General features: G+C 52.6%; 1 protein-coding gene and 1 pseudogene across 14 annotated transcripts in view; one reads left to right on the top strand and one right to left on the bottom strand.

Moving 5' to 3' along the window:
• The window catches only part of NRXN2 (neurexin 2), a 105,235-nt gene that overhangs the window by 38,711 nt on the left and 44,815 nt on the right, over window positions 1–21,709 (top strand). For 8 of the 14 annotated variants that reach the window (XM_012463060.3, XM_064364774.1, XM_064364775.1 and 5 more), the window contains 7 exons: window positions 5,248–5,409; window positions 6,166–6,604; window positions 12,070–12,456; window positions 12,676–12,879; window positions 19,080–19,106; window positions 20,611–20,730; window positions 21,113–21,494. In XM_012463060.3, the coding sequence (XP_012318483.3) occupies window positions 5,248–5,409; window positions 6,166–6,604; window positions 12,070–12,456; window positions 12,676–12,879; window positions 19,080–19,106; window positions 20,611–20,730; window positions 21,113–21,494 (1,721 nt within the window). Of the gene's footprint in view, window positions 1–5,247; window positions 5,410–6,165; window positions 6,605–12,069; window positions 12,457–12,675; window positions 12,880–19,079; window positions 19,107–20,601; window positions 20,731–21,112; window positions 21,495–21,709 lie in introns of all 14 variants that reach the window. The other 6 variants (XM_064364770.1, XM_064364773.1, XM_064364772.1 and 3 more) reach the window with 2 other exon arrangements.
• LOC105724465 (small ribosomal subunit protein eS10-like) lies at window positions 8,835–9,332 on the bottom strand (annotated as a pseudogene).

A 21,709-nucleotide genomic window follows, 5' to 3' on the forward strand; every position in this document is an offset into this window, starting at 1 on the left:
AATCAGCTCTTTCAGGCCAAGACCAAAGTCAGAGGCCTTGTAACAGGGTTCAGTGTGTTTTGATTCCCGAGGCATCCCCCAGACAGGTTTTGTTTAGTTTTTGATTTATTTTTACTAACTCACTTGTATGGACTCTTTTCATGTTGTTTGAGCACTTCGTCCTGGGTGGATATATAGCAAAAAGGCCAACCTTGGGAAGGTTGAGAAGTTCGGATTAGGTGTGATCAGGCTGATGGAGTTTGCTTGTAAAAATAATGATGGTTCTTTATACACACACTGGGAGTCTTTGAATAGCTGTCCCCTTTCAAATATCATTTAAACTTGATGAATGCCTGGACTGCAGGTAGCAGGGAGAGATTGTTCCCAGTTAACAGATGGGGGAAACTGAAGCCCAGAGAAACCACCTTGCCTAGGATCACATAGCCAGATGTGGAGGAATTTCACTTCAGTTTTCTCATTTGGTGCTCAAAGTAAGCCTGGAGGAAATGGAAGTGACAGAAGTTGTTAGACTCCTCTTACAGATGAGAGTCAGAGAGGTAAAATGGGATTGTTCTGGAAAAGGGCAAAGGCTGAACGAGAGCCCAGGATTTCTTTTCTTTTTTTTTTTTTTTAGACACAGTCTCACTCTGTTGCCCAGGCTGTAGTGCAGTGGCACAATCTCAGCTCACTGCAACCTCCACCTCCCTGGTTCAAGCAATTCCCCTGCCTCAGCCTCCTGAGTAGCTGGGATTATAGACACACACCACCATGCCTGGCTAATTTTTTTGTATTTTTAGTAGAGATGGGGTTTCACCATGTTGGCCAGACTGGTCTCGAACTCCTGACCTCAGGCAGTTTGCCTGTCTTGGCCTCCCAAGCTACTGGGATTATAGGCGTGAGCCACTGTGCCTGGCCGAGAGCCCAGGATTTCTGACCTGATATCTTTCCTCTCTATGCCCAAACTATCAAATCCAGACTTCAGGATCCACAGCAGGGCTATGCCTGCCAGTTCAGTCTGTCTTCGTGGTGTATCTTTCAAACCTGAGTCTCTGGTTAGCTTCTGCCCTCACACTGAACAGGTAGCTAACCCAAAACTTTAGCAGGACTTGCAGTACCTCACTCAGCCTGGAGACCCTTTCTTCCCCTTTGTCTTTGTCCCTTATTTCCACCCACTCAATCCTAAGGGGATGTCTGGACCTTTCTCCTAGACTAGATGCTCTTAACCACCTTTGGCTCATGGATCCCTTCGAAAATTTGATGACAGCAATGGACTCTCACAGAAAAAGAAAAGCCCATGGAGGCAGTTTTGCACACAATATCAAGGGGCTTGGAATTTCTCTAGCCCAGCTAGCTTGCTCACAAGTTGAACATACTCGCCCTCAGTCTTGTTCTTCCCAGAATAAGTCCCCCTCCCAAGGAGGTCAGTGACCCTGTGATCATCACAGGTGACTGAGAAAGGCTCCAGAAGATGGCAGAAGGATACTTCCCCTCTTCCTCAGCCTTTCTTCCTAAGGCATGGGGGGCATGGAGTCCCCACCAGTGTGGAGTTATCTATGGCCAAGACCTAGTTTCATATCCTGCACAGCCTGCCACAGGGGAAGTGTGTGGAGCAACAAGAGAAGGGGGTCAGCAGGGAGGGCTGAGAGCTTACCCAAGTCACAGGCTGCCCCTTGTGGCCACCTCCAGCCAGGCTCTCTGCTCCTGGGGAGCACAGTGGGGGCTGGGCAGTGGGCTTCTGCTGCCTCTGCATTCTCTCCCCTCTCCTCTGGCTGGACACAAGTCTTCCAGGGCAGAAGCTCTGGCTCATTTCCCTTGGCCAGCTCAGTACCCACTCGGCCTGCTTGTCTGTGTTGAGTGGGTCAGCATGGGTTGAGTGCAGATACTCTGCTGTGTCTCGTTGATGCTGTTTGGAAGGAGACAGCTGGAATGTCCCACTGCCCTGGGTAGGATGTGATATGTACTCAGGTGTGTCTGGGGGTTGGTGATTGGTGGCGAATGGGTGGTGGAATGAGTGCTGGGTCACCTGCTGATGAGGAAGGTAGAGTCATATGTCCCTTCTCTTTCTTTTTCAATCCATAAGTGTCTCTGTCCTAGTGGTCACTCCTCTCTCTTTCCTCTATCACTGGAAGGAAGCTTTCCCTACCTGCATCCCACAGCTCTGTCGCCTCCATCTCTGCTCCTCCCAGTGCCCCTGCCCTGCATGCCTTCTTACCTGGCTGCCTTTCTCTGGCCTGTTCTGCTGGGCCTGGCCCCATCCTGCTCCTCTAACCTGCATGTGTCCAGCTGCAGTGGCTGTTCTATGTTGCACGGCCCCCTCCCTTCCCTCCTCCCCCGCCGGCCCCACCCCTTCCAGAAGATGCGTTGGGGGGGGTTGGGGGGCAGGGGCATCATGAACCCCCGGGGTGGAGGGGGACTGGGGGAATTATTCCCCTGTTTCCTGCTTTTACTAACGAACCTGCCATTTTTGTGTCTGGACTTTGATTTGTCTGAGGGAACAGTCGGGTTTTACTAATCTAAGTCATCTCCCTCCTTGCCTTCCCCAGAGACCTTCCTTCATTCCCTCTACCCTTCGCTTCCTTTCCACCCAGAACCTGTCCCCACTTTCTCCTTCTACTCCCCACCTCCAGCTGATCACCTTCCTCAGGGCACTTCTTTATGTTCTTCCTCTTACTGCCCCAGCCCCAGCCTCACCCCTGGGCCATGAGAGGGTGATTAAGGCAACCCTTTTCCCGATAGGAAAAAGCCCAGGGGGGCAAGGTGAGATTGTGCCCAGCCAGGAGGGAAACTGAGGAGGGTATTTCCTCTTCTCTATCCCACACTGTCAGGCCCTTCTAAGTCTGAGAGGGCAAAGGGAGGCTGACCTTGGCAAATGGAGTGGGATAGAGAGAGCCCATAGGGTGAGGGAGATGGCCAGTGGCTGGTGCCCTGGCTTCTGAGGCCAGGGAGGGAGGACACAGCTGGGGGACTAGGTGGGTTGGAGGCCAAAAGAGGAGATTCTCTTTGTGGGGAACTTTGGGACCAGAAGAGCCCTTTCCATGCATTGAAGCAGGAGGGCATTTGAGTTTCTGTCACTAAAGTCACAGACTCCCTGGGTGTTAGGTTTATAGATGGAGATGCAGGTAGTGTGGTCCTAGGTCATAGGGGGTCTTTAATGACTGTGTGCTGTATCCCCTGGATTATGTTCAGATTAGTGGGGTTACAGGGACATTTCAGGCTGGTGTCTGCCCCTCAGAAGCTGACCAGTTAGGGTGACCAGATTTAGGCACAGGAAGTAATTAGCAGCCCAATTCCTGGTCTCCCAGTGCAGCATCAGGCAGAGTGGAGGTGGAGGGCTGGATGGAACTGAATTTGCCCCAGGGAGGCCCATTCACCCTGTCACCCACTCCTTATCTTATCCCTGCCCTTTCATTCCAGTCCCTTCTTCCCTTTCTCCAGCCCCTCTCTGCAGGTCTAATCTCGTTTGCATGTTTTTGTGACTAATACTTTGACCCTTCCCTTTTCTACCCAGACCCCTACTTCCCAGCCTTAGGGTGGGGTGGAGGGAAGAAGAAATAAACAATAATGACCAGTCCTCCCCTCAAATAAGACTCATAAGGTTTCATACTGCCCCTTTCCACAAAGACACCCCCTTACCTTCTGCTCTTGAACCTAGTTACCCCAGCACAAGGTTTGATGGTTCCCAGGAGGTGGAGAGTGGGGCTCAGCTCTACCCCATTCACTCAGAGGCTCCAGCCAGGCACAAGGGGGGACTCAGGGTCCTAGGAGAGCAGGAAGCTCCCTTGCCCCAGTTCTGCTCATGTCCCTTTGGAGTTCCTCCCCCTCACTCACTGAGACCATGGACCCCTGGAGACCAGTCACTGGAAGATGGCTGGTGGCATGTGCACATGGACTGGTGTGGGTGGGGATGGCATAGGATGTGACTGGAAGGCCCCAATCTCTAGACTGCTCCTGAAAGGGGGTGCTGAGGCACTCTTGGGGAATGGGAAATGGGGTGAGCTGTGGCCTGTGGAAGCACAGTGTTGGGCTAACCCTGAACCAGCTTCCCATTGACCCTGCAGAGCTCTGCCCTCTTTCCCAGCTGACCCTCCCAAACTACTGTCTTCCTAGAGTAGGGGCTCATAGTCTCATAACCCTTGGCCCTTCTCGCACAATCTTTCTGGGTGTTTTGAACCCTCGTAGGCTGCTTGTAGAGTGAGATTTTTTGAAGACTAGGTGGGCATTTGCCCAGGGGCACTGGGACAGTCGGAGAGTTTCCTGTCCTTGTCACGGCCCACCCCACCTAAGATCACTTCTGCATTCTTCAGGCCACGGCTGAGCCCCCCTGCCTCCTGGAACACCAAGTACTCCCACATTCCTGCTCATCCTGCTTTCTTACTGAACTTTCAGCCCAAGGGCAAGGTATTCATGAGGTTAGCCCTGTCCCCTTCTGTTCCCTAAGCTGGCCCTGACTCCCTGGAGTAACTCTGGTGGTGTCAGTAGGTAAGGCAATTAGACAGGAAGAAGGACGAGTGGGTTGATGTAGCTAAAGGGCTCCCCTCTCCTGTGACCTGAATATAAGGAGATTGGAGTAGCAAACAGAGAGACTCAGGAAAGGACTAGGAGAAGTGCAGACTTGGAGACTGCACAGCAAGGGTAGAAATCAGCCCCAGTAGGCAACCCCAGAAAGTTCCAAGACTTCCCAGGAATATCTGAGTTCCTGGTCCTCACACTGCTATCTTCTATCTCCCTATTGGTTCCAGACTGAATGATTTCCCAGCACCCAGCAGAGAGGGCTACAGGTGAGTCTAAGCCATCAAGATCCAGGGAATACTATTCTCTGGCACACTTTTGAAAGGAGTTCTGGAGTCACATGTGTGTCCAGAGAGTCCCTTCAGGAGAAGAAAAGTGAGGATGCCATTTGCACCTATCCTGTGCCCCAGAACGGGGGCTCTGTCCTGGAGCCCCCAATTCTTGTTCAGAGTGCCTTCCAGGAACTGCTTCTTGGGGTACCTCATGGGGAGCTCTCCAGGTACCCTTCGGCTCCTGCCTGCTGAGTTGAGGGCCAGAGGGCACGTCTTAGCCCACCCTGAAACCATCAAATCTTGTGCTGCCTCCTTTTCCTCATTCCCTCTCTTCCCCCACTGTTCCTCCTCCAAGACAAGCAGACATAAAAATGGGGGTCCCCCTCCCCTGCTGCCCTCTGGCCCCTCCTTTGCCCAGCCACAGCTCTTCCTAGGGATTTAATGTTGGTCATCTCCTGTCTTTCTCCCTCCCCCCTGGGCTGGGCAGGTGACCATCTCAGTGGACGGGATCCTGACCACCACAGGCTACACGCAGGAGGATTACACCATGCTGGGCTCTGATGACTTCTTCTATATCGGGGGCAGCCCCAACACAGCTGACCTGCCGGGCTCGCCTGTCAGCAACAACTTCATGGGCTGCCTCAAGGATGTGAGTAGGGCTAGGGAGGGGCTGTGGGCTGTTCAGGGGCCCTTTGGCTCCTGTCTTCAGTGTGACTTAGTCTGACCTGGCCAGGTGCCTGGTCCTCTGTTCCCTCCAAGTCCATGGTGGAAGACATCCCCTCTTTAAAACCTAAGACCCATTGACTCCATCAAGAGGCTTCTCCCCTCTCATTTCCTTGAGCCTTGGAAACATCATCCTCATAGAGGACCCTCAAAGGCAGCTGTGGTACAGAGAAAAGAATGCTGGGTATGACGATTAAAGATCTCTGTTTGAGTCCCAGCTCTTCGACTCACTGGTTCTGGGACTGTAGTCAAGTCACTTGCCTGTCTGATGCTTAAATTCCTTCTCCATAGATAGGTGGTCAGTGCCTACTTCCTTAAGTTGTGAGGGGCACATGAGAGTGTAAGTGAACATACTTCATCAAGTAGAAAATGGCTACCACACATCAGTGGCCTTGTTGTTATGATGAACTGCAATTTAGTGGGCACTCAGCGCCCACAGGGCAAGCCACCATGCTCATGCTGGGCCAGAAGACAGGACAGAGGATGTGGCAAGGGAGGTGCTTGTTCACAGCCTCTGCGCCTGAAGCTCTAGAACAGAGGCCTAAGCCGAGTGGTCTGGTGGAACTGAGCAGGGCCTACCAGGGGTGGGTGGCTGAGTCCCCTGGTGCTTGCTGCTGGGTGGGAGTGGCCAGGCCCTAAGCTGCTTTTGATTCTTTATCCTTGACCCCACTCCTCCCTGTAGGTGGTCTATAAGAACAATGACTTCAAACTGGAACTATCTCGCCTGGCAAAGGAAGGGGACCCCAAGATGAAGCTGCAAGGGGACTTGTCATTCCGCTGTGAGGATGTGGCTGCCCTGGACCCCGTGACCTTTGAGAGTCCTGAGGCCTTTGTGGCACTGCCCCGCTGGAGTGCTAAACGCACTGGCTCCATCTCCCTAGACTTCCGCACCACTGAGCCCAACGGGCTGCTGCTCTTTAGCCAGGGCCGGCGGGCTGGGGGTGGAGCTGGCAGCCACAGCTCTGCTCAACGGGCCGACTACTTTGCCATGGAGCTGTTGGACGGCCATCTCTATCTTCTGCTGGACATGGGATCTGGGGGCATCAAGCTGCGGGCATCCAGCCGCAAGGTCAATGATGGCGAATGGTGTCACGTGGACTTCCAGAGGGACGGGCGGAAAGGTCAGGAGGCCTCTGGACCCTCCCCCTTCCCTGGGCCACCCCTTTCCATCTGCCCTGACACCCTCTCTGTCTCTCTTCAGCTGGTCTCTTCTATACCATTTCTTGTACTCCTCCCTGCTGCTTCTCCTACACCCTTCCTCACGTCTTCCCAATTGTCCTTTTTGTCATGGCACGTTGGCAGAAAGAGCACAGCATTTGGCGTCAGTCAGACCTCAGCTCCCCTACTTGCTTCATGTGAGACTCTGTTTCCTTATCTGCCACAGGAATAATCCCACAAGGGCCCTCGAGAGGAGAAAATAAGAGCACATCTGTAGAAGCATTAGCACAGTGCCCAACACAGAGCAGATACCCCATTCTCCTTTAAGAATGTATCTTCCCAGCCATGCTTCCCTTCTGTCTAGAGCCATTCAACCTAAAGGAAAAATTAACTCACTAGGCTGGGGGCTGTGGCTCACACCTGTAATCCCAGCACTTTTGGGAGACTGAAGTGAGTGGATCATTTGAGGTCAGGAGTTCAAGACCAGCCTGGTCAACATAGTGAAACCCGCCTCTACTAAAAATACAAAAATTAGTGGGGCATGGTGGTGCACTCCTGTAGTCCCAGCTACTTGGGAGGCTGAGGCAGGAGAATCGCTTGAACCCGAGAGGCAGAAGTTGGAGTGAGCCAAGATCTCGCCATTGCACTCCAGCTTGGGTGACAGAGCAAGACTCTGTGTCAAAACAACAAAAAAAAAAGAAACTCATCAACAGTTACTGAGCACCCACTGTGTGCCAGATGCTGTCCAAGGCTCTGAAGATAGGGACAGCAGGGGAACAAAAGAGACGATCTCACTGTCACAGAGCTGCTGGTGTGGGGTGGGAGAGCATGGAGTGAAAAGACAGTAAACAGCCCTTCATTCCTACCTAGCAGTGAGGGCTCTAGAACAATAAAGTGTCAGGGCAGAGTGCTGGGGTCGGGTAGATGCCTGTTCTTGAACCTTCTGTCACTACTAGCCACTCTCCTTCACCCTTCATTTCAGTCTTTTGCATGCTCTTCTTGTTTTCTGTCTGCTATTTCTCTCTTCTTTATTCTTCTCCATCTTGTTGAACGTGAGAGAATTATCCAAGAAAGGGAAATTGATATAAATGAGAACTGACACATTATCCAATTTAAGCACTTATCAGCATCAGCTAAATTTTTGTGCTCCTCTGCCTGTCACTGAGCTGGGCCTGTGAGTCTGGGTGGAATGACCGTTCCTCCCCATACAGGAAGGAGGGGCCACTGTGGCTCCTGGGGAGTGACTGCTTCTCATGGACTTGCTGTTTCTTTCCTGTCCTTCCTCGAAGAAGTGTTGCCGTCCCCCGCACCGCCCCGGGGCTTTACGTTAAATGGTTTCATCCCAGGGCTGTGTCTCAGGGCAGCCCTAGGGATTCTTCACAGAGCCCTTTGCCCCTCAGGGTTTCCACCAGGTGGTCAGTAACTTCCTAGGTTGGAAGTCTGCCCAAGCCTTGCAGGGCACTGCAGGGCTTCCAGTCCTCTGTGCTTTCAGGAAATGCTCCTGTTAGCTCACACCGATCTCGGGAGGCAGTGTCTGGACCAGGTCTGGCTGGTCCTTGGATTCTTGTCTTGACCAACTCTGGACATTTCTGACCACCCATTTCATATGTGTACACAAACACAGACTTGGGGCAGCTATTCCAAGAAAACGCTCTTCGATCTTTTCCCTGATTTTTTGTTTTTATTTTTATTTTTGCCATTGTGGTAAATTATACATAACAAAATTTACCATCCTTTCCTGCAGATCACATGGGACAGAGAAAAAAATGAACAACAAAACAGCAAAAAAAATGGACCATCGGAACCATTTTATTTTTTGAGACGGAGTTTCACTCTTGTTGCCCAGGCTGGAGTGCAATGGCGTGATCTTGGTTCACTGAAACCTCCGCCTCCTGGGTTCAAGCAATTCTCCTGCCTCAGCCTCCCAAGTAGCTGGGATTATAGGTGTGTGCCACCATGCCCGGCTAATATATATATATATTTTTTTTACTAGGGACAGGCTTTCACCATGTTCAGGCTAGTCTTGAACTCCTGACCTTAAGTGATCCATTTGCCTCAGCCTCCCAAAGTGCTGGGATTACAGGCGTGAGCCACTGTGGCTGGCCCATCATAACGATTTTTATTTTTATTTTTTAAAATTTTTAAAGTTTTTTAGCTGTAAGTTCATTCAATGCAAAATAACCTTCTCCAATTTTACTGAGGTGGCTGACCACGTCCACCACCAAATCTGTCTCTAAACTGGAATTCAGTTGCTGATGCAGCCCCAGCCTCGGCTTTCTTGTCGGCACCCGGTGGCACAGCACTCCATCTGTAGGTATCTCTGTTGGCTTCCCCTCTTGTGAGTCTTGCAGGTCGCTTACCTTCCAGACCTTTAGGCCGAGGCCTGCCTGTCTCTGGACGGCTGGGGCATAGGGTGGCAGGCACAATCTCTGGGGGCAGATGAAGGTAATCACGGAGTTACTGGATACCATCATTGGTAAGGTACCAGTAGAAATGTCTCCAGGCAAACTGTTCCTTCACGTAGCCTCGGGACTTGAGAGACTGCATGGCCTCCATGACATGAAGATTGGGCATGTTCTTGTCTGCCAGCTCTGGATGCTTAGGCATGTGGACATTCTTCTTGGCCACCATGACTCCCTCCTTAAAAAGGAGCTCATAAATGGCAATCCAGTTCTTCTTAGGCATCAACATCTCGGCGGCTGTCTCATAACCATTTTTAAGTGTGCAGTTCAGTGATATAAAGTACACTCACATTGTTGTGTAAATATCACTAGTAACTATCAGTTGTCTCCAGAACTTTTATCTTCCCAAACTGAAACTCTGGTCTATTAAACACTAACTCCCCATTCCCTCTTCTCTTAGCCCTTGGCATTCACCATTCTACTTTCCGTGTAGTAATTTGGCTACTTTAGGTACCTCCGTTAAGTGGAATCGTGTAGTATTTATCCCTTTTTATCTGGCTTTATTTCATTTTGCATAATGTCTTCTAGGTTCATCCATGTTGTAGCGTGTGTCAGGATATCCTTCCTTTTTAGGGCCAAATAATGTTCCATTGTCTGGATATACACCTTGCATTTATCCATCCATCTGTTGATAGATGCTTGGGTTGTTCTTTTCCCTGTGTTGAGTGATCTTGGTGCAGAGGCCTGTACTCACTATGGTTTCCTCCTGTTGACCCCCCATTATACACTCCTTTCCCTCCTCTTTCTGTCCCTCCCTCTTCCTTTTCCAGCATTTGGTTCATTTGTAGAGAGTCTGTTTGGGTTGTGTAGAACCCAGGAGGTCTTGCAGTAGGTGGGCAGAGCAGGCATGGGGGAATCTGGCTATAATTAGAGGTGTGGGTGATCAGGCAGGCCATGTTTGGTGGCCTGTTAGAGGAGAGGCCCACAGTCCTGGGAAGTGGGTTTAGAGTCAGAACCCTGGGTCATCTGACACCTTGTATGGAGAGAAATGCTAGGGACCATGTTACTAAAAGGGGGCAAGTTCTGGTTCAGGTGAGGGGTTTTTTTCTTTTTTCTTTGTTTTTTTGTTTTTTTTTTGAAACAGAGTCTAGCTCTTGTCTCTCAGGCTGTAGTGCAGTGGCATGATCTCAGCTCACTGCAGCCTCCGCTTCCCAGGTTCAAGCAATTCTCCTGACTCAGCCTCTTGAGTAGCTGCGATTACAGGTGCCCACCACACCCGGCTAAGTTTTGTATTTTTAGTAGAGACAGGGTTTCACCATGTTGGGCAGGCAGGCTGGTCTTGAACTCCTGACCTCAGGTGATCCGCCTACCTTGGCCTCCCAGAGTGCTGGAATTACAGGTGTGAGCCGCCATGCCTGGCCTCAGGTGAGGCTTTGAGCAGAGGAGAACATGCCCTGAATAGGGGCTATGTCTGTAGAGGAGGTCCCAGTTCCTCCCTCTTGGTTTCCCACCCTGTGCTCACACTGATTTCCTACTGCATTCTCCTCCCAAAGCTCCCTGACAAATTCAGGCTTCATGTAGACCCAAACCCTCCTTACTGCTCTTTAACCCCATGAAGTTAGGCAGAGTCTGTTTTTTTTCTCCCTAACTAGGATGACTGCAGTGGGGTCTTGCAGTGAGGAGACAGATTGGACTTAACTCTCACCCCTACCCCTTTTAAAGAGTTCTTTAAAACTTGAAAAAGGACAGAGGAAGGAATTAAAAAATACAAGTAAAATAAAGTTTCTAATGTATAGGTTTCTGCAGCTTAAGGTCTCAGTAAAGGCTGTGGAATTCCCATCTGATCCCAAGTCTTTTTTCCTAAGATAATCACCCTCTACTTCTATTTTCTTTCTTTCTTTCTTTCTCTCTCTCTTTTTTTTTTTTGAGATGGAGTCTCGCTCTGTTGCCCATGCTGGAGTGCAGTGGCGTGATCTTGGCTCACTGCAGCCTCTGTCTCCCGGGTTCAAATGATTCTTCTGCCTCAGCCTCCTGAGTAACTGGGACTACAGTTGTGCGCCACCACACCTGGCTAATTTTTTTTTTTTTTTGGTGTTTTTTCAGTAGAGACCAAGTTTCACCATGTTGGCCAGGCTGATCTTGAACTCCTGATCTCAAGTGATTCATCCGCCTCGGCCTCCCAGAGTGCTGGGATTACAGGCGTGAACCACTATGCCCAGCCAAGCACCCTCTACTTCTGAAGAACTCTTCTGTGCCTGCCTCCTTTCTCCTCACTGCTGTCCTGCCCCACAGGCCTTGGAGCCAATCTGCTTGTGTACCTTGCTGGCCACAGAGTGGGCTCTTGGCTGAGGGGTGGAGAGTACAGGCTCTGAGTTCTTGCTGCCTGGACCATACTTTGGCTCTGTTCCTTCCCCACTGTGGCACTTTGGCGCTGTTCCTCAGTCTCTGCAAGCCTTGTCTACCATTTCAAAATGGGATCGTAAAGGACCAATTTCATAGAGTTATTATGAGACTTAAGTGATATAATATATTTAAAGTGCTGGGTGCCTGGCATCTAGTCATAAAAGCTTAATAATGTTAGTGGGGAAAAAAAACACTCCTTTGGATTAAAGATCTTCCAGTCCCTTCTGTTCCTTAAGGTTCTCTGCTTCCGGTTCCCAGTCTAAGGAATTGGCTGACAGGAATGACCCAATGAATGATCCAGCCCTTTCTGAGCTCAAGATTTGGGCATGCCCACTTTCTGCACATCCTCTGAGGATTTTCTGAGGTGGGGAGGGGGGGTGTGGACAGAGGCCCACAGCATTCTGTAGCTGAGCTGGGGCTGGGTCACATGAGCCTCTGAGCCTGGGAACTTTTGTCAAGCAGTGTCTGCAGTGAGTGATGTCGAGCTTTCAGCCCGGGACTGCTGCTCCTCTTCCTGAGCCTGCTGCAGGGGCCCAGCTGGGATTGGGGGCCTCCTTGGCAGAGTCGGGGTGTCCCTTTCTGGCCTGTGGCTTTTCTCCATCCTGCCTTCCCTTGATTCCCAGGCTCCATCTCAGTGAATAGTCGCAGCACTCCGTTCTTGGCCACCGGGGACAGCGAGATTCTGGACCTGGAGAGCGAGCTGTATCTGGGTGGTCTCCCTGAGGGGGGCCGGGTGGACCTGCCCCTGCCCCCAGAGGTGTGGACAGCAGCACTCCGGGCAGGCTACGTGGGCTGTGTGCGAGACCTCTTCATAGATGGGCGCAGCCGAGACCTCCGGGGCCTGGCTGAGGCTCAGGGGGCCGTGGGCGTTGCCCCCTTCTGCTCCCGGGAGACATTGAAGCAGTGTGCATCTGCCCCCTGTCGCAATGGTGGCGTCTGTCGAGAAGGCTGGAACCGCTTCGTCTGTGACTGCATCGGGACTGGCTTTCTGGGGCGGGTCTGTGAGAGAGGTGAGGAGAGTCTTCATCCCAGGGGTCCCTGCTCCCCATCCCTGTGCTCCTCCTTCTCAGGGTGACTCCTACTTTCCATTCCTGTGCCCCTCCTCCTAGGGGAACCCCTCATAGACCTACCCTAGGCTTGTCACCCTTGTAATGATTCTCTGGTCTTCTCTCTCCCTCCACTGGCCTCTGCCTGTCTTTCCCTTCCCTCTTCCCCGACTCCTGGGGCAGAGGCCACGGTCCTGAGCTACGATGGCTCCATGTACATGAAGATCATGCTGCCTAACGCCATGCACACAGAGGCTGAGGATGTGTCCCTGCGTTTCATGTCCCAGCGGGCCTACGGACTCATGATGGCCACCACTTCCAGGGAGTCTGCCGACACCCTGCGCCTGGAGCTGGATGGGGGGCAGATGAAGCTCACTGTCAACCTTGGTAACCACCCTGCTCTGTGCTTCCTGACCCCTCACCTGGCCTTGTCTCTGACCCATACCCACCTCTGTCTGGAGAAGCTGGTGGTGGCACCAGCAAGAGTTGCCCTCAGCAGAGTTTGGAGGTGGGGAGGTGCCAGCCTGGGTCAGAGACCCAGAGAGCTCTGTCCCTGGTGAGGACACACAGTGTAGGGCAACACTCCATGCTCGATGACACTGTGAGGGGTGAGACCCAGAGTGTCTGGGGTGTGATAACCATCCTCCCAGGTCACTCATGTGGATCTTGGCAGCATCTGTCCTACACACACATGAATGACACAGCTCATTTTTGGTCATTGGCTTATCTACTTGCTCATTCATTGGTTCATTGATTTGAGAAGCACTTGCTGACGCCTACTGGGTGCTAAGCCTGAGCTCAGTGTGGTGGCAGATACAGAGATGATGAAGGCCTGTTCCCTGCAGGCACTGCCCCCATCTGCTCTGCTCAGTCTAAAGAGTAGTCTGTGTGTTGGTGTGTGGAGGTGCACGTGTGTATACTGGACACACAGGTGCGCAATCTTCCTCTTTCTAGTGCCATGGGCTTTCACATTTAAGCCTCATGGCTGTCCTGTGAAGACACCAGATCACCAAACAGGCATCACTGTTCCTGTTTTATAGATGATGAAATTCATGTATTGACTTGTTCAACATTACAAAGCTAGCGAAGGCAGAGGGAGGAGTCAGGTCTCAACCTGGACCGTTTGCCTTAAAGTTCAGCGCTTTTCCTATTCCCTCAGACAGGGCTGCTGACCCTCCTTCTCAGGCCACTCATGCCCACTCATGTCTCCACCCATGCCCATGGGTGAGAGCAGGCCTTGACTCCACCTTGCCTGGCACTCCCCGGGGTGTCTACAAGGGCCAGATCGTTAGCCTGTTAGGTTCTCCTCAGGGGCTTCAGCTCTCCTGGTCAGGGCAAAAAGAAAACAGCCAGGTTCACTCATTTAACTGATATTCACTGCCAGAGGCTCGGCAGTGAATAAGCAGTCCCCACCCTTTTGGAGCTTTCAGAGCAGGGGAACCCTGGAAGTGAGAGGTCCTAAGCTGTTCAGGCTGAGGTCAAATCTGTCCATTTCAGACTGGCCTCTAGAAACTTATAAAGGTGTAGCACCTAAAGACCTGCCATATAGGAAGTTTGCAGGCCATCTGGGTCACCTCTTGTGTCCTGGACCTAGAGGGGAAATAGAGCTCTTCTGGGCAGGTTAGAATCCTCACCTGGAGAGAATACAGAGCTTTGAGCTTCTAAATATTCATCTGGAGTCTCATTCTAACATTGGTCTCCAGGGCATTTGTGGGAGAGACTGTGGTCTTTTGGGGGCCCATTGCCTTGTAAATATATTTATACTATGTTCTTTCCTTTCCCCCTTTTGGCCACCTGGGCTTTGTATTCCTAGGACAAAGATTTGCTGAGAGAGGTAGGGGCTGGAGGTGGGGAGATGTGCAGGTGGCCAGGGCCTCAGAGTAGTTTGAAGGGTTCCCCACCGCCCTGTTTCTAACCCTGATCACAGCCTGTAGAGTGGGTGGTGTGCAGCAGCTCTGCAGGGAAAGCAGGCTGGGAGACACTCTGGTCAGTGCTCCACAAGTCTGCACAATGCCCCCTTGCATCCCTGAAACTCTCACAAGAGGATGGCCCCAGCCAAGGACCCTATAAGTGACCCTGTACTTCCAGGTCTGCCCAGATCAGTGTATTCTATGTGAGTCCCCCGTCTTTTGCCTGGGCATATGTGTGTTCTCTGTGTATCTAAGCACATGTTTTTGTGCTTGCTGGGGACACAGCAGGAAAATCTGGGGTCTTGGATTTGCACGGAAGACAGATGCATTTTGCTTATTTGGACTGTCCTAGGCCCCTGGGAAGAAGCTTGTGTATCTTAAGATTACACAGGAAGCAATGTCCTTTGTCAGGAAAACCTATCCTGTGGGCCCTTGGGACCTACCCTCTCCTCTCCATGGGCATACTTTTCTGTCTGTGCCATGTAAGTGCTCAGAAGTCAGAGAACAAGGTGGCCTCTTGGAAGACACATCGTGTTAAGAATAGGCTTCCCAGACTGACACATAACAGGACTGTCCTCCCACCCATTTCTTACCCCTGGCTGTGCCCCGTCCCCATCTGTAGACATGTATGTACTGAGATGCCATCTCTAGCATGGCTCCTGAAATCCATGACCAAAGGCTTGGTGCAAATGCATCTGTCTACAGATTCCTCCTGTGTAGGCACCATGGACACACAGGTGGTCCCTACCCAGCCACCAAGCCTTGGGTTGGGATGGGAAGAGCTCTGGGCTTGGGGCCAGAAGATCTGGGGCCTAACCTTGATATCTTTTATTATTAGGTAAGTCATTTCCCATCTCTGAGTCTCTCTCTCTTTTTTTTTAATCTTTAAAATAGAGATAAGAATCTTCATTCTGCCTATGTCTACGGTGGTTTTCAGGGTCAGATGGAAGAATGGGAATGAAACCGTTGTGCAGATGCAAGGCCCACAGTAGAGACCCACCCAGCCTTCTTGAAGGAAAACTATATTGGAATAGGGACCTGAGTTTGGAGCCAGGCCTGGGGGCAGCTTCCACATAGCATGGCCAGGCTGGAATTGTCCTCTACTAGGTGTGCCCAAGTAGTAACCCCAACAGTAGTGCCCAAACGTAAATTGACCCCGACACATGGGGTCCCAGCTGTCACTGCAGCTGATATGAAGAGTGCAGTGTAAAGAATCTCTGAGCTGCAAGGCATCACCTCCTTCAGCCTCCCGGCCCTCGTGAATCACTTCAAGAGTCCCATTCTTGTCCCCTGCTGCTTACCCCCCAGGGCTTGCAGCAACACCAAGGCCCTAGGCCTGGGCTGGACTCGCTGCTGGGGAATATAGAGAAGTCTGGTGAGGCTTGGTCTCTGGCCTCATGATCTTATCCTGCAGAGAGGGAAGCCATTGCTCCAGGAGGCAGCTCTGCGGCTTCACAGGCACTCAGTGGATTCAAACAGACCCTGGGCTGGGCCTGAAGAGGGACCTGAAGTGCCAGCCTCAAGAGATGAGATATTTGCTAGATACGAGAGGGCCAAAAAGGTGCTGCCTCTTTCCAGGCAGAGGATCCTGAGGAACTGATCATGCCTCCTGCTCTAGCTCTCCAGCCTCCATTATGTTTCCAAACACCGAGCGAGTTCCTTCTGCTGTCTGCAGCCCCTGAGTGGGGGAGTTGATCTCTGTCCCTAGAGAATGGTAAAGTCCCTTGGATTCTTTGCCCTGTTCCAGCATGGCCTGGGTCCCTCCCTGGAGGAGAGGAGAGGACAGGTCAGGCTGGGCACTGTGCTTTATTAGGTGTGTCCCTGGGGTCCCAGCTGTCAGTGCACCTCTCTGAGCTGCAAGGGGGTCACCTCCTTCAGCATCCCTCCCCACCCCATGAATCGCCCATGCATTCCCCACCAGTGGGAGGCCTCCAAGATGACCATTCTGATCATTGAGTAATTCTTTCTTAGTGTCTTTCTTACTGCCCTTCTGAAAGTCCCAGTTGTTCTGAAATTCCCATTAGTTCTGCCCCCTGGAACAGAGAAATCTCACTCTCATTCATGTTTTAAATCAGGCTAAATACACATTATATCCCAAAGCCCTTTAATCCCTGGGACCATAGGAGGGTGCATTGCCTTCCCACCTGAGGCTGGTCAGTAATGATCAGGTGGGGCTGCTGGGAGCCAGGTCTGAAGGAGGGCTGTGACAGAGTGCATGCTGCCACCCTGTGATGTCACTTCTGAGACAGTACCTGGGAGTCTTGGGCCCACTGTTTCCAACCCATAGGGCCTGGGTCAGGCGGGAGCCCAGGTGAGGCTGGTCTGGGAAGCCAGTGTTTTTTCCCTGGAGTTCCTTTCCATGTAGACCACTTTCTCTCACTTCCCCAACACATGTTCATACTATGACCCTGCTCTCTTGTATCCAGAGGCCAGACCTTTGTAGGTCTGTGCCACCAAGACCACTCAGTTCTGCCTATTCCCTGCACTAGAGGCACAGGTCACTAGTTAACAGGTTACTAGTTAGTGCTCCCTAAACTTGGGTGAATGTGTATGTTGAAGGGGCTGGGCTTTTCCTGCTCACTCTGTCTCTGGCTTTCTTCTGGATGGGGCTGGCTTCCCTCTGGGTGCCCATCTTCAAGTCGTTTGCTCTCGCAAATCCTACTGGAGCCAGTGCTTCTGAGTGTGGAATCTCTGCAGGGGTGGGCCTGGAGCTGACACCTCTTCTCTGGACAGATGAACCCCCTATTCCTGTTGCTCCCTTGCTGGGGAAGGGGAAGAATCAAGCTCTTTCCTCAGGACTTTTCCCCAGTAGGGGACCTACTTGCCCTTCCAGCCTCCCCTTTTTTCTTTTTTGGACCCTTCATTGGTGAAGACTCTGCTGGCCCCGAGAGAGCCCCCGTGACCTGACTCCAGGGCCTGGCACCCTTCCGCCCTCACCTTGACAATCCTCCCCTTCCTCTTCTGTCCAGCCTTCCCTGTCCCCACTGTGCAGCCACTCCTTCCTCTGCTCCCTGCTTTCTTCCTCTTTTCTTTCTACGTGCTTCCTCTCACTGAGACTTCTCACTTCCCTCTGTGTCTGCCCTTTGACCTTTCTTTGCTCCTCTGCCCCTCCCTTGGTGCCAGGCTGTGGCCCAGGGTCCTGGCTGCTCGCCTCCACTCTTCTGCTGCGGTTGACAACGCGTGTGGAGCTCAGCTGTACTGCCCGAGGGGCCATGGCCCTCAAAGCCACCGGGGCACCGGTTTATCTCCACTGCAGGAACCTTCAGGGGATGCCAGCTGCCCATCCCGTTTGCTTCCTGGGCTGTGGGGTAGAGAGAACCTATTTGGGGTGGAGCGACAGGAGGCCAGGGTACTGGGCCTGTCAATTGAGGGCCAGGAAACTGCCCCTTCCTGAAAGGCAAAGCCAACCCAGTGTCCACCTGCTGCCCACTTCCTGCTCAGGATCCTACTGTTGTCCATTCCCTCAGCTCACATGGAGGGAAGCTGAGGCATGGAGAAAAGTGCTTTGCCCAGGGTCACATGGTGAGTTAGTCAGTGTTAGGATGGAGATGAGGATCCATCTCCCCTGCCTCCCAGTAAAGGATTTCTGCAGCTCCAGCCAGCCCCTTCCCTCAGGCTGAGTCAGGCTTGGGATTTGATGGAGTGGGGCAGGCATCCTAAGGTCCTTAAATCTGGGCTTCATAGGACTGTGGTCCACTGTTCCCTCTGCAAGACCTGACTGGCTCCCACCTTTGGGTGTCTGTATGGAGGCTGAAGCTGTGGGTTCACATAACCAGAGAGATGGCCAGAGGTTCCAGGGCCCTGGGCTCTGCGTAGACATGTGCTTTCTGACCACGGGGGCCTTCCCAGCCCTGAAATCAGAGGATAGCATTCCAGGACTGGGGCAGGGGCAGGAAACATTGCTTATGGTGGCTACTTGTCCTCAACTGCTTTGTGTTCTCAGAGTAGTCATATTTTGGGGGCTGCACTGTCTCCATCTGACTTGGCTCCTCCCTAGGAAAGCAGGTTAATACTAGGTCCTCTTCATGGTGAAGGACTACCCCAATCGATCCCCAGTGGCAGCCTGGCATTTCCCAGGATAGGAAGGTGTGGAAGGAAGGTTCCTGTAGGGGTGGTGCTAACCCTTGGGGCTTTGGGAGGTGTATGGGCTCGGGAAGGGGGCCCTGGGGCAGACCCCTCCATTTAGCTCAGAGCCCAGAGGGGACAGGAAGTGACAAGTTACACCTGGGCTCTGAGGAGGGAGTCGTCCCAGAGCAGGGGATACGGGACTCTGGCCCTCCCCACCCATCTCCCTCCCAGAGACTGGGGAGATGTGGGATTGGTCAAGCCCTCAGCCCCCATTGATCCCCTGTACGACTGGGATTCCCAAGGTGCCCATCTCCCTCAGACACAAGAGGCCTGATCCCCTCTAAGGAGGGGGACATAAGCCCTCTTCCCATCATCTGACTGCCCTGCCTTCCAGCTCTGGGGCGGGTTGGAGCCCTCTTGGGGGCAGGAGGGACAGGGGTCCAACTGAGGAGGAAAGAGGGCACCTGGGCACGCGTGGTCCCCGGAAAGTGGCCCTGGGGGGAACCCTGCCTGCAGACACCCCTCCCTGTGAAGGATGTAAAAAAAAAAAAAAACTTGTTCTACCTTTTTGTCTCCCCTTCCCCTCTGCCCGCCCCATGGCCCCCCCAGACTGCCTGCGCATCGGCTGCGCACCCAGTAAGTGACTTCCCTCTTCTTCTGCAGAGACCCAAGGGGACTGGGATGCTGGACGCTGGGATTTAGGGAAGGAGGCTGGGAGGAGGAGAATTCTTGATTGCCAGCTCAAGTGGGGGTTGGGCCTTGGGTGTGGGGAGGGGCGCGGGCAGGGGTTGAGGTGAGATAGTTGTGGAACAGGAGGGACCAAACAAAGAGCCAAGGAGAGCTGGGGGAGGGCCTGCAGTCAGGATACTCACTGGGTCTAGGAAGGGAGAGACCAGGACACCCTTCCCCCAAGTCAGCAGGAGGGTGGGGAGGAGGTAGAAAAGACTTGGGTAGCACCTGTGGCAGGATGCTCTGAGGTCCTACTGGCTGGCAGGGAGGAGCCTGAGAGGGACTGGACTAAGTTGCTGCATCTCCAGAGGTGGCCACAAGGGGGAAGGCGAGGCACGTGGGAACAAAGATGAGGGTGGGAAAGGAGCCCTCAGCTCCTGTGTCAGCTGGAGTGTTTCTGCCAAATGGGGGCTCCTGTGGTGACAGTGAGAGCTCTCAGCCGGGGTGAGATGGATAGTGAGTGGGTGGACATTTCCAGGCATCCCAGTGCGCCTGGGCTCAATGCTGTGTCTCAGGGTGTTTCTACATGGTATGACTTGGGGTCACGCAGGGGAGCGCATACACATGGTAGACCCAGGCAGAGAGACTGTGTGTGCTGGGTGCCCTGCTCTTCATGTGTGCGTGGCATGCTGTGTGTGCACTGGAGTGAGCACTGGAGGGCCAAGGGATGACCAGGGAGTGCTGCGAAGTCCAGCAGCATTGGGAAGATAGTATGTTTTGTGTTAGACTCTGGAAGCTGATGATCCTGGTCTTGAGTAAATGGCTATAATTCCTAAGAAGCAGAACCTTCCCCTCCCTGACCATCCTGCATATTTATGGGGAATACGTGTGGTGGCATGACCTGGTGTGTGGCGTCAACCAGGCAGGTATATGTAGAAAGGTCTCATTGGGTCCCATTGTGGGTGGAGAAGTTGGTGTCTGTGTGGAGGCTGAAGATGTGGGTTCACATTTATATTTAGGTACTGTGTGAAGTTTTGAAAGTTTTAGGGCTGTGTTTATACACTGGGAATACAGCTTCTGGCCATACTTACTGAAGGCCCTTAGGAATCTGGGGGAAGAGTATGTTGGTCTGTGTGCAGGGCCTCAGGGTACAACTCCAGAGGCACCATTCACTTAATATTCTATGTGCATGGCACCCTCTGAAGTCACGCAAAGGGCAGTCCTGAGAGTGTCTGGATATATGATTGGGGTATAAAAGCTCTGCATGTGCATGGACTCTGGGTGTGATGGGAGGCCGTGAGTGTGTACTTATATTCATGGGTGTGTGATATGGCCAAATATGAGTCATTGGTCCTATATGTGTATATGTGTGGCATGTGTGGGTATGGGGAGGCTGTGTGCCTGAGGTAGTATAGGAAGCCACCTGTGAGCATGTATAGGTGTCCTACTCACTTCCCCCTTGGTGCTGCAGGTAAAGGCCCTGAGACACTGTTTGCGGGGCACAAGCTCAATGACAATGAGTGGCACACAGTGAGGGTGGTCCGGCGTGGCAAGAGCCTGCAGCTATCTGTGGACAACGTGACTGTGGAGGGTAGGTGGTCTGGGCCCGGGGAGGTAGACACATCTCCAGTGACCTATGCTTGGCCCTGTTCTACTTGGTGACCACTGCCTGGGCTGCTGTTCCCAGAGCAGTGTTCTGGCAAGCTGCCTCTGCCATTTCTCCTTCAGGGGTGGTATGATATGGGCATCTGGACCCCAGGAATGATTTCAACTCCCTGAAGGCAGCATTCCCCTGGCAGCCTGTTGGTTCTTGACTGATGAGTCCTGCCACTCCTCTTGGAGCTGTGCTTGCTGCTAGTGCCTAGCCAACGACATCACGGGTGGCCATTCTGTGGAGAGGAGGCTCCTGGAATCCCAGGCCCCAGTCCTGCTCCAAATTCATGACCCTCATCTTGTTCTCCTGTCCTGAGCAGGACAGATGGCAGGAGCCCATACGCGGCTGGAGTTCCACAACATTGAGACGGGCATCATGACGGAGCGGCGATTTATCTCCGTAGTGCCTTCCAACTTCATTGGGCACCTGAGTGGGTTGGTGTTCAACGGCCAGCCCTACATGGACCAGTGCAAGGATGGCGACATTACTTACTGTGAGCTCAATGCCCGCTTTGGTCTGCGTGCCATCGTGGCCGATCCTGTCACCTTCAAGAGTCGCAGCAGCTACCTGGCACTTGCCACGCTCCAAGCCTATGCTTCCATGCACCTCTTCTTCCAGTTCAAGACCACAGCCCCTGATGGTCTTCTCCTGTTCAACTCAGGCAACGGCAATGACTTCATTGTCATCGAGCTGGTCAAGGGGTGAGGGGCTGGGCATTGCATTGCTGTCAAGGAAGTGGCCCCCTCCCCCTGCCGAACCAGATACAGCTCCCCTAGCTACTGGCTGAGGTGTCCAATCCCCCAGATCACAAGTCAAGATTCAGTTCCCCAACCATAAGTTGAGAGGCTCCCTCTTCAGCTAAGATGGAGAAGAAGCACCCCCCACCTCCACTCTGCTGATTCCCCAGCTACTTCCT

The sequence above is a fragment of the Aotus nancymaae genome, unplaced genomic scaffold (assembly GCF_030222135.1).
Source record: "Aotus nancymaae isolate 86718 unplaced genomic scaffold, 86718_ANA_hifiasm-v0.15.2.pri h1tg000059l, whole genome shotgun sequence".
Taxonomy (NCBI): Eukaryota; Metazoa; Chordata; class Mammalia; order Primates; family Aotidae; genus Aotus; species Aotus nancymaae.